The 12,662-nt window shown below is 31.5% G+C and overlaps 1 protein-coding gene across 3 annotated transcripts; it reads left to right on the top strand.

Moving 5' to 3' along the window:
• Positions 1-555: 555 nt before the first annotated feature.
• Positions 556-12,342, top strand: LOC139489029 (GTP-binding protein 1-like). 3 transcript variants are annotated; one of them, XM_071275085.1, is made up of 11 exons: positions 556-623; positions 3,408-3,703; positions 4,535-4,643; positions 5,248-5,428; positions 5,753-5,999; positions 6,529-6,624; positions 7,954-8,192; positions 9,007-9,151; positions 9,705-9,887; positions 10,514-10,649; positions 11,783-12,342. In XM_071275085.1, exons 2-11 carry the CDS (start codon positions 3,566-3,568, stop codon positions 12,220-12,222), a joined length of 1,914 nt encoding a protein of 637 aa, XP_071131186.1. In that variant the 5' UTR covers positions 556-623; positions 3,408-3,565; the 3' UTR covers positions 12,223-12,342. The 3 variants fall into 3 exon arrangements, with proteins under 3 accessions (XP_071131186.1, XP_071131183.1, XP_071131184.1); XM_071275082.1 differs by lacking the exon at positions 556-623 and adding an exon at positions 750-844; XM_071275083.1 differs by lacking the exon at positions 556-623 and adding an exon at positions 788-1,133.
• The last annotated feature ends 320 nt before the right edge of the window (positions 12,343-12,662 follow it).

A 12,662-nucleotide genomic window follows, 5' to 3' on the forward strand; every position in this document is an offset into this window, starting at 1 on the left:
ACAATTCAATTGAAAAAACTAAGGGTCCAGCTTCTATCATAAAAAAAAAGTAGACATCTCTTTATCTCAGTAATATAGCTACATCAGCAGCTACTATATATCTTTTTCATCTGAGCGGGCCTTTATTTTAATATATCACATTGTTTTATATCGATCTGAGACTTCTGTGTTATAGTAGTCTCATGTTCGATTGGCAAATAAATCGCAATCAAGTTCGTTAATCTTGTTTCAACATTCCTTAACTCAAATATGGTAAATCACTGACACAATTTGAATAAATATGACAACTTTCTGAGTATGATACTATAAAGAAAATGTACATAACTTATTTTATTACCTCCTTTTAACAAACACCTTTATGAAACAAGTAATCAGCAATAGACCAATTATAGGATTACTGCTCGAGTTGTGCCGATTGGCCCGATATGTGCTTCATTGGATATTCTGTGGAAATGTTTAAACTATGAAATTAATCACCTCGAACCAAATTTCACAAAATACATGTATACCCACAGGGACTTTAATCTTAAATGAAAATTTTCTCTTAATATGATTAGTTATACAAGGAACAAAAAATCAGAGGCAAGTTAGTATCTGTGTATGTACCTTTCCATTGACTAACTGTAAGTAAGTTACATATACTAATTATAAGTATATATTTGTTGCTTGCAATTTACACACGTTGTATTCAAGATCATCCAACTGTTCCTCAGTAATCAAAACTTTTAATCGCATTTTAGTTTCCGGAAAAAATACATATCCGTCGATGTACTTCCGGTTGTAGAATATAGTATTTTGATTTTGATGATGACATGGTGGCGCAACGCAATGTTTTCTTTATAAGGTATAATCCATAATGCAAAGTTCACATTACAGCTATATTGCATCAGCGTCGGCAATCGAGACCTATAAAATAAATTTTCATTAGAAAACTTTAAATATAATCAATAGATTGGTGAAATACGTGTCGATTCCCATATGCGAATACACATGTTGCCAGCTGGGAAAAAGTGTACAACACCAATAACCTGATAAACGATTCTAAAAACGAAAATGGAATAATATAAAATGTAATATTTTAGGGATATCCTAATAGCTCTTATTAGGAAATTTCAAATGGTTACCTGAGAAATGTGAGTATTTCTATGAAGAATAAAAATACATCAGGATTCGATCTACACAATCTTAATTGCTAGTAAATTATTTGAGGGCTTTAGTCACTCTATGCAATGATTAAACATACTTTTCTTGGTCATCAATAGGCCTTTATTGATTTGGCTTAAAATATATACATGCAAAACAGCATGATTTACAGCTTAATTTTTACTTTCATTTTCTTTTTTCAGTATACAGTTTTGTACATTGACATTGATCTAAAAATATAGTAATAATTGCATACATATCCGTCATATGTACATGTATCACATTAAAATAGTTGCATGTACCATAAGACATCTTGGAGAGCCTCTATTGTTTACAAAGTGTAAAATTGAAATCAGGGGTCAATTTTCCTTTTCACCACCTCTTTTGCAAAATCATTGATATATTTTCATGATTTTTGCCACTTTCTTTTTTTTTTGCCCACTGAAATAATCATATTTTTTATTTAAATTCTTTCCAACTAAAAAAACAAAAAATCATTTTGCCATATATTGTTGTCTATTATAATTATACAAACAATTTTAATAAATGAAAACTCAATAATAAAACAAACGTTTACTTCCAAACCATTGTTATAAGAAAATGAAAAAAATGAATGAGGAGACATAGTACTATGTCTCAAGATGTTGCTTAAACCATGGTGAAGTACATGTACACTCAATAATACAACTTTGAATCAAAGTTGTAAATAAATCCTTAAGGTGACATGTGTCGCCATTTAACACACCATTTCATCTGACATGTTCATGTAACAATACAAACAACATTTTTTATTCATTAGTCCATTGTTGCCAATAGCTATAAAATGCAATCAGCTGATTATTGATTTTCTATTAATATCATACAAATCAATGTAAATCCTGAATCAATGAGTGATTAGGGAAAAGTCCAAGAAAATGGAAACCTGAAGTACAGTAAGCAATATGGACTTATATTTTTATCTCCAAATTTTTTGGCCAATAATGATTTTATGAATTTTGATCACCACAATTTTCATATTTTTGCAATTTTCATAATTTTTGCATTATTGAAATACAATGTAGCTACTATGGACTTGAGGTAATGGTAAGTTTGGTCTCAGACTGTAATTCAAAAGATGTCTTAAAGGTTGAAGGAAGATACATTTGTGTAACAGACAGATCTTGAGTAATTCTTTTAGTCTATGGACATAATGTAAAAATAATAATGGAGTTATCTTTCTTGAAGCAAAATTCTCATATTCAAAGGTGCTCCTAGATACATTTTTTCATGTACATGCAGTGTCATTTCTTGCTTAGGCCAAATAGAAATATATGTGTCGATCCAGTCACCAGATGTGTCAATAGATATAGGAAGATGTGGTATGAGTGCCAATGAGACAACTCTCCATCCAAGTAATAACTTTTAAAAGAAAACCATTATAGGCTAAGGTTACGGCCTTCATCATGGAGCATTGGTTCACACCGAACAGCAAGATATAAATTAAAGGGCCCCTAAAACTACTAGTGTAAAAGCATTCAAACGGGAAAACCCACGGTTTAATCTATATGAAAACGAGAAGCATGGTTGAGTCGTTAGAGAAAATGGACAAGAGGTCCCAATTACATAAAGACAAACAAAACCTGGAGAGATTTAATATATTTTATGTGAAAATGACAATAAGAATGTTGGTCGTAGCTTATAGTATGAACGTATTCAGGTCGTAAGAAGAGCGTGATGAGGACCTCAAGGGCGTGCTAGAATCGTACTTTGGTCGTGAACAGTGTGGTATAGTTGTAGTGGAAGCGTAGTTGGGTCGCGGTGAGAACGTGATAGTCGTAGTGAGGTTGTAATAACGTCGCGGTGAGATCGTAGCACAGTTTCTCCGAATAGAATCACGCTTTTGCAACGCTCTCGCTACGATGGTACAACGATCTTATTGCGCTCTCACTACGTTTCTACTACAACCTGATTTCACCACGACCGCACCACGATTGTTTTGAACAAAGTTGGCCACGCTCATCACAATCTTGAAGACCTCACCACGACTGTGATACAACCTTACTGCGATCTACACAATCGATCTACAATCATCATAATTTTCATTTTTTTCACAGATCGTAGTGCGATTGTGGCCTAGTGGGACTGCGATATTAGAGATGATCACAAGTGGAATTTATTGGCAGACTATAGATGTCTATAAACATGATAAATAACAAAATCAAACATGTTAGACTTGTCTAATACCATGAATACATATTGTTCATTAAGATTTTTTTTAATTTTAGGTAACAACTTGTCTTACCCAAAGACATTAAACAAATCAGTTATAAAATCAAAAGTGTGCAAATTTTGAAATATACCATCGCTATAAAACAGCTGTCTGCAAAATTTTTATTTACCAAAAGAAAAATTTAAGGAAGAAAAAGAAAAAAATTATTTTAAAATGGCAGCGGCAGTTGACATGCCGTCGCCAGCAATCAGTCCTAGAGACCTGGAACTGGACACAGCTGAAGATCCTGAGGGGAATTTGTTTACCCCAGGACATGACATTGAAGTAGATGCCTCACCACTCACTTCAAAGGTATTTATTTACATTTATATCTACATATGTTAACATTCATAACATTGGACATTTGAATGTGACAAAAGGATATGTGGGTTATATACATCAACATGATCAAAGAAAAAGCAACCCAATGAGACAAACAGCCCAAGACATCTATAAATTTGATCTTAAACAAAAGAGGAGAGTCCATACAATATGTCAAGCTCTAAATCATTTAGACAAATTTTGTATGAATTTAACTTTAAGTATGAAAGATTTGCCATCATCACACAATTTTCGTAAAAAAACTCACCATTAAGAATTTATCGTATAGTATGTGACAACCTGAAATTCAAGGGTTGGGGAAAAGCACATGAATATGTGGAAGTGTCAATGAATATGAATATCAATAATGTGGTCATTTGTATAAATTTCCTGTTTACAAAACTTTGAATTTTTCGAAAAACTAAGCATTTTCTTATCCCAGGCATAGATAACCTTAGCCATATTTGGCACAACTTTTTGGAATTTTGGATCCTCAATGCTCTTCAACTTTGTACTTGTTTGGCTTTATAAATATTTTGATATGAGCATCACTGATGAGTCTTATGTAGATGAAACGCGCGTCTGGCGTACTAAATTATAATCCTGGTACCTTTGATAACTATCAAACAAGATTTTTAATGTTTTGTTTTTCTAAATTAAACATGGATGTACATGTAATACACAGACACTTTATTTATTTGTATGTCTGGTGCATGTATAGATGTATATTCTGTTTAAACATACATTTAAAGCAATAGTTAAAGCTTTTAAGTCTCAAACTTAGGAGGGTAAACATTTATAATTTTGACAATTTGATTTCAGACATCTTTCATCAGCCCTAATCATGAAGAATATGAATATATCTGTGATGTGATCAAGGACAGAATAGAAGAAGGACAAGGGGAGACAATCTATGAAATAGGAACTGGAGGTAAACATTTCATTATTATTTAAGCATTTTAAGGACAGGATTATAGTTACCATTTGAAGGGGAAAAAATGTCTGACAAAATGTATGATGAAATCGATTATGTACATATCTATACAAAAATTAGGAAATATATTAAAAATTCCTATGATGCAACTATCTACCAGACTCCAAAATGACTTTGATTTAAGCAATTAAATGTCACTGTATGGCCTTCAAACAAGGTATCAAGACGCATACCATATATCATGTATATTGAGATATAAAATGTGCACACTGCCAAATGGGAAAAAAATTGAAATAAGTAAACAAACAGGTTGATATATGACAAACAATAAATAATAATGTATCACAAACTATCTGTCTATATAAAAAAGAAGATGTGGTATGATTGCCAATGAGACAACTATCCACAAAAGACCAAAATGACACAGACATTAACAACTATAGGTCACCGTACAGCGTTCAACAATGAGCAAAACCCACAACGTCTAGTTGTTTTCCATTTGCTTGATTCACTTTTTATTTTGCCATTAATTGATTAAGGACTTTCTGTTTTGAATTTTTCCTTGGATGTTCAGTATTTTTTTTTTTTTTTTAATTTTTAGATGGAGAAACACCAGGTCTGAATGAAGAAGATCTCCAGGCTAGTGCAGCTACATTGAAAATGATCGCTCAAACTCTAGGTCTGGAAATGGTTCTGTTACGAGACAAACGAGAAGTGGATGGGTGTGTTCATGAGTATCTTCTGAGAAAAAAGTTAGAACCATTGGACTTCATGGAAGTTAGGTAAATATGAAGCACTAGAGTAGAGAATATAATTATACATTGTAATTAATATGATTTTGGATTATTTTTTTTTTATAACTCTGTTTTCTCACAGTTAACAAAGGTTTGAAAGGGTATTAATCTGTCTAACAAGCCAAATGTCTTGATACATATTTCGCCAACATTTTATATGAACATATACTATTTTGGAAACAAAATATTTTAGCTGTGTATTTGTTTACACTATTTGTTTGGTATAGTAGACCACTCTGAACTGATCCGCTCAAGAATGTCCACTTGATTTGTAACGACAAAAATTTGGATAATTCTTTTTCTAACTTTTAGGGTTGCCGTAGTTGGAAATGTAGATGCAGGAAAAAGTACTTTACTTGGTGTATTGACACACGGGGAGTTAGATAATGGTAGAGGACATGCAAGACAGAAATTATTCCGACACAAACACGAGATGGAATCTGGGAGAACAAGTAGCGTAGGGAATGATATCTTAGGGTTTGATGCCACAGGAAAAGTAGTCAATAAACCAGAACATGGAAACTTAGACTGGGTCAGAATCTGTGAAGAATCAGCGAAGGTATGAAACTCATTAAAATTTTACCAGTGTTGATATGTACTCTATAAAGCAGTAAATAATTATATGAAAGATATCCAATACTTATAGGTTGAGCAGATAGCAATCGAGTTGAGATGATCATGATCAATGATAATCTCTTTATTGCTTATTATCTATGATGACGTTTTGAATTTCATTGACAACAGCATGTGCATCCTTAATTTCTAGCGATAATTTTTCATACCCCTCTACTGTGCTGAGAAAGGAAATTATCTTTCAGTAAGATCAAAGGAAAATTGTGTAAAATAGCGATCATTTAATTTAGCAATTATTATGATAATGCCTGTGTTTTTTTATGGGTTTATAATATGATTTATATTTATATTTTAAATCAATAAAAGGATAGGAGCAAATATACTTCAATACACAAAACAAATAGTTTTTACATTTGTATCATATTATTTTATGTATGTTGTTCAGCATGTTCAGGTGTAAAATTAAAGATAATAATAATGAGAGTGAATAACTAATGTTATGCTTTGTTTTGTAGGTGATAACATTTATAGATTTAGCAGGCCACGAAAAGTACTTAAAGACAACAGTGTTTGGTATGACTGGACATGCGCCTGATTTTGCAATGTTAATGGTAGGAGGTCTTTTATTATTTTTATGTTTATTTACCCCCAGACATGGCGGTGGGGGCATTAAGTTTTACTCTTGTCCATCTGTGTGTATGTCTGTACATCCCAAAGTTGGTTTTTGTTCACCTACTTTTGTTTGAGTAAACCAAATGTATGAAACTTATACACAATGCTTATTATAAAAAAAACACAGATCTAGTGTGATTTTTTTGTGGCGTGACTGTAACAGTTCTAGAGTTATGTCCCTTTCATATGGGAAAAAAAATGATATTTTTCATTTTCCATTTTCTAACTTTAGTTTGCCTCTACCAAATACAATGAAACTTATACACAATGCTTATTACTACAAAACTCAGATCAAGTGCAAATTTGGGTAGCATGACTTTTACCATTGTTCATTTATGTGACATAATGTCCCTTTATATCTTTATATGATATGCAAGCTGGGGATCATCTGTGACCCATCAACACATTCCCCATTTATTGTGTGTTTTATCTGTCAAATACTTGATAGATGCATGTCTTATAAGAACTAAAGAAAAGATGGGTTTATCTCAATGAGGAAGCAATAGAAAAATAAAAGACATCTGGATGTCAATAAAGATCTTCAACAAATGACAAATGACTTTCAGTATGTTAAGCTCCAATTTGCTTAGTCTAGAAAAGATGTGAATAAATTTATCAGCTACTATTAAAAAAAAAATCTATCCATAATGTTTAGAAATTAGTCGGTTTCAACAATAGACAACCACAAACAGTATGTTTCAGATTTTTGACAGACACAGGAGCATAAACTGTAAATTAATTTATTTTCCTTGGTACCAATTTTTTGGGAATTGAAGAAACTTTCTTTTATGGAAATTTGATTTGGTGGTTTTGCCAAGTCATATTGAAAATTTGTACTATTAAGTTTAACATGTAAATTTGTGGTTCACCTTTAACCATGAAATCAAAGAAAATTTGTATCACACGAATAATAATGATTCCATAGTATATGATGGGGTTGAAAAAGATCTGAAACCATCCTTCTTCTTCTTTAAGTTTCTAGGGATCCTTCAATTATTGAAGATTATTCGCTGGGCGTCGACTATAAAATTTAAAATTCACATTGTAGCAAGGAATAATCATAAATAACAAAATAAAAAAAAAACAAAAAAAATAAAAATAACGTATGTACGTTCGAAAAATAAATTTTGATAAAACTATATACATTTGATAACAGAATAGTTAGGGGTAGAATATTTGTGTTCCTATTTCTCTGTCTGGTTCCTGTTTCATTAACTTATACTTATTATCTCCTGTTTTATTATATAGTTAAATATGCTGTATTTCAGGTTGGATCAAATGCTGGTGTTATAGGTATGACCAAAGAACACTTGGGATTAGCCCTGGCATTAAATGTTCCTGTGTTTGTTGTTGTTACAAAGATTGACATGTGTCCTCCAAATGTCCTTGCTGAAACCTTAAAATTATTAACCAGAATTCTGAAGTCTCCAGGTTGTAGGAAGATTCCTGTCATGGTACAGAACCAGGACGATGTCATTGTTTCAGCGATGAATTTCACTTCTGAAAGGTAAGAAAAATACAGACAAGACATACAGAAAATTCAGAAAATAATGCGAAAAAAATGTGACAGGGTTAAAAACACATTATTTTCAACTCTTTCAAAATTGCAAAAATTAAAATCACATTTTAGTCTCAAATGATATAATCGCAAAAATTTCTGAATTTACTGTATTCACACAATTGTTTTAATAAAATAAGAACCAGGGTTTGGCTGGAGTAAATAATTATGGTTTCCAGCAGCAAGACCCTGGATAAAATAAGTGGTGCTTTTATAAGTGGATGCAAGAATAAGCAGGCTAATCTAGTTTGACTAAGCGTATTTAATTAGAAGCTGTATTGGGAGAAAGCCAGCACCAATAATGAAAACAACACTCTCAAAAAGAGCCCTAGCCATGCATTTAGGATACCCTGCTTTACATTCAGTGTTGATTATTTTGTTGGCTGGTCTAAACGTTTAGTGTGTTCAGACTGATATTGTGAAGGTAAAACAATGTGTAATATTAGTGAGATTAACCAGTTGACTACTGTAAATTCAAAAATTGTTGTATGCATTTATTATTGCAATTTTGTCATTTTAGACTTATATGCTATTGAAATTTTTAAATTAAAAAAAAAAATCCTGTTTTATTCATATACAAAATTTCAAAATGGAGGTTAAAAAAAATTATTGCGATTATAATCCTGTTGCAGTTTTTTTGCAACAATAAAAAAATCGCAATAATTTCTGAATTTACAGTAATTTGTGCAACAGTTACATTTTTTTGTAGCTACTGTTATGTTTTCTATTGATATACTTTTGAGTGTATAATTTTGTATTTTAGAATGTGTCCAATTTTCCAAGTGTCCAACGTGAGTGGAGAAAACTTACCACTACTACAAACATTTATGAACCTTCTATCAACAAGATTAAAAAGTCTGCCTGCAGCACCAGCTGAGTTCCAGATAGATGATACATTTTCTGTGCCGGTAAGACATAAATGAATAACAATAACGTTATCAACTATGAATTAGATTTCAAAGATTCATATGGCAATGAATGCAGCTCTTATAACTTAAAACAAATATTCAGAGGTTCAAAAGTTGAAATATGTAATTTTATTGAATACTGCATTTGGAATCTAAACAATCACATCCCCCTTCCTGTAGCCTTGGATCAACCCTGACATTACACCAAAAAAACAATAAAACTTTAAATCAAAGATGAAATTATCTAATTAGAGATTTTGAACACTTGATTATCTAATTTGATATTTTCTACTTTGGATTAACTCATTTGACATTTCTATTTCAATTTTCTAAGTACAAACTGTAAACATGTTAAATTTCCACATGCAAGGGTCACTTACTGTAAATAATAAATTTAAACTTAACGTACAAATAATCTATTAACAAGAAATCTTCCCAGACAAGTTGAAAACCACTTTTCACTTGAACATTGACATTATGTCATTGCTATATACATGTATTTATAGAGCTTATAAATTGTTCATTATTTGATATTTTTGTATTTCATTGATAGGGTGTGGGAACTGTTGTATCAGGGACTTTATTACAAGGCAGTATCAGAATCAACGATGTACTTATGTTAGGGCCAGACGCCTTAGGAAGCTTCCAACCAATAGCTGTTAAAAGTATACATAGGAAACGAATGCCGGTCAAAGAGGTCAGAGGTGGACAAACTGCTTCATTTGCTCTTAAAAAGGTTTGTTGTACTACTTTATTCTTGGAATTTTAATGTTGCCAAAAATGATTAACATATACATTTTTAATCTGAGTCCTTTCAATATTATTATTGTTATTGACTCATATCTTTTAGGAAGAATATGGCCCTTTCATCTACAGGTAGGCACAATGTTTCCACTTGTTTGTCTATATGACTGTCAACAATTTATTTGAGTCCATACTGATCTATAAAGAATGACCTAATTATTTATTTATACATGTATAAGTAAAGTAGAAATATCAATTACTTGCACATATTTATTAGAGGTTGATATAGAATGATGTCTTTATTGGAAGTTATACCTTGTCCTTACAATTTAATGTTTTATTGAGCATTATTATTTTGTTGCGTTTATTTTTTTATTATTCTTGAAATCTATTCTTGAAAAAAGGGTCAATATCTCATTGTTCCAAGGAAATGATTATGGTGAATTAAATGTTGTTTCAAAGCTTTGGTTCTGAAGGAAAACATATATTTCACATTTGTTATTTAAAGCATATATTTCACTGAAGGGAATAGTCTTGTATTGTGCAAATTACTATTTGTTTTAATAAAAATGTATTTCATATATAATTATATTCAACCAAGTTAAATCATTTTATTAGATTAAAAGATCAACAATTAGAAAAGGTATGGTAATGGTATCACCGAAGATAGAACCTAAAGCCTGCTGGGAGTTTGAATCTGAAGTACTGGTGTTACATCATCCAACAACAATAAGTGTCAGATACCAGGCAATGGGTACGTAGTTTATTATGGTTTATAGATAGAGCTTATATTATAAAAAAAGTTGACCATTTACAATAAAATTTGGAATGGAAATGAGGGAATATGTCAAAGAGACAACAACCCGACCAAAGAGCAGACATGCAGTGAGAAACTCCCGCACCTGGATGTGTGCTTTAGCTGGCCCCTAAACAAAAATATATACTAGTTCAGTGATAATGGATGTCATTCTAAACCCATAAAATATAAAGAACTGTAGATAGTTTTGTTCTTAGTTTTGTCTCCTTTTTCTTTTTTTATAGTCCCATCATTATTTATAATTTTGAGTGAGTATTTTCCTTTTGAACAGGTAAAAAGATAAGAATTTAATTGAATAAATATTTTTTAAAATTAGCAGCCCTTCTGTTTATCTTGAGATTTAAATGTCATCTTGGTTTGAGTTAGTACACAGTTCTCATCACTCTCCGAGTGTTGAGTTCTCATAGAGGCATTTTATGAGTTGCCAGACATGCGTTTTGTCTACAAAAGACTCATCAGTAACGCTCGAATCCAAAAAAAAGTTAAAAAGGTCAAATATAGTACAAAGTTGAAGAGCATTGAGAACCAAAATTCTCAATATATAAATATAACCATATCAATGATAATTCATGTCAGCAAAAAAGTGGTAACTACTGAAGGACAATGTCCATTTATTTGTGTATTCACATGTTGCTGTTTTAATATTATATGTTGCACATCTTTTGTTCCAATACAACTTAAAAATTTACGGCGTAATTGTTTAGACATGATAGAATGACAAAAAATCCAAAGATATTACCTTTACCTACACACCATTGCAATCGGCTATAAAATGGTCTTTTTAAATTGACTGAGATTTTTTTTTAAACAGATCACAATATATTGACACATTGTTATGAATTTTTTAAAAATGCAGTTGGCAAAGAGAATTCAGAAAAAGGAGACAAAACTAAGAACAAAACCATCCACATTTTATATTCACATGCTTTCTCTAAGTCATCCTTCATTTTTTTTTTTTTTTTCTTCCTTCATTTATATGACTTACGGACTGTAGTCTAAACTATTAACAATTTTTGTTATTGCATTATCTTAAATTATAAAACATATAATTATTTTTCTTCTATTCTCAGTGCATGTAGGAAGTGTGCGGCAGACAGCCACAATAGTTCATATGACAAAGGAGCATTTAAGAACAGGGGATAAATGTAATGTGAGATTTAGGTTTATAAAAAATCCTGAATATCTCAAGACAGACATGAAAATGGTGTTTCGTGAAGGAAGAACAAAAGCTATCGGCTCCATTATAAAACTACATCCTCATGTTAGTGCAGTGGCACAAAATACGCGGCAGCAAAGAGCTCAGAAAAAAGCAATGGAAGCAAATCATCAACTCAACCCAGCTAATGAACCACAGAAACCTAGCAAAAAGTCAAAACGTGATGTGTCAAATGACATGTCCAACACAAATGACGTGTCAAACACAAATGACGTGTCAATCACAAACAACAACATTCAGCCTGTAGTGGAAGCTAGAGTTAATTCCCCTACTGCAGTGGCAGTTGAGTCATAATTTTGTAAAACACAACCAAACATAAAGCATCCATCATTATTTATAATTTTGAGTGAGTATTTTCCTTTTGAACAGGTAAAAAGATAAGAATTTAATTGAATAAATATTTTTAAAAATTAACTGCCTTTCTATTTATCTTGAGATTTAAATGTCATCTTGGTTTGAGTTAGTACACAGTTCTCATCACTCTCCGAGTGTTGGGTTCTCATAGAGGCATTTTATGGGTAAAGATTTAAAACCCTATGTTACTGACTTGATAACTGAATCTTCCTAGGCTTATCACTACCTTTTTGATACTCAAAATATAGTGCATTGATCATAACGTTCTATACATTTCCAGATGTTGCAGATATCTCATATCTGTTCTAAAAATATAAATGATGTCATTGTTAAAGTTATCTTTAAAAATTGGAGTTATTTACATTTTTCATCCATTAGAA

Source organism: Mytilus edulis, chromosome 9, assembly GCF_963676685.1.
Source record: "Mytilus edulis chromosome 9, xbMytEdul2.2, whole genome shotgun sequence".
NCBI lineage: Eukaryota > Metazoa > Mollusca > Bivalvia > Mytilida > Mytilidae > Mytilus > Mytilus edulis.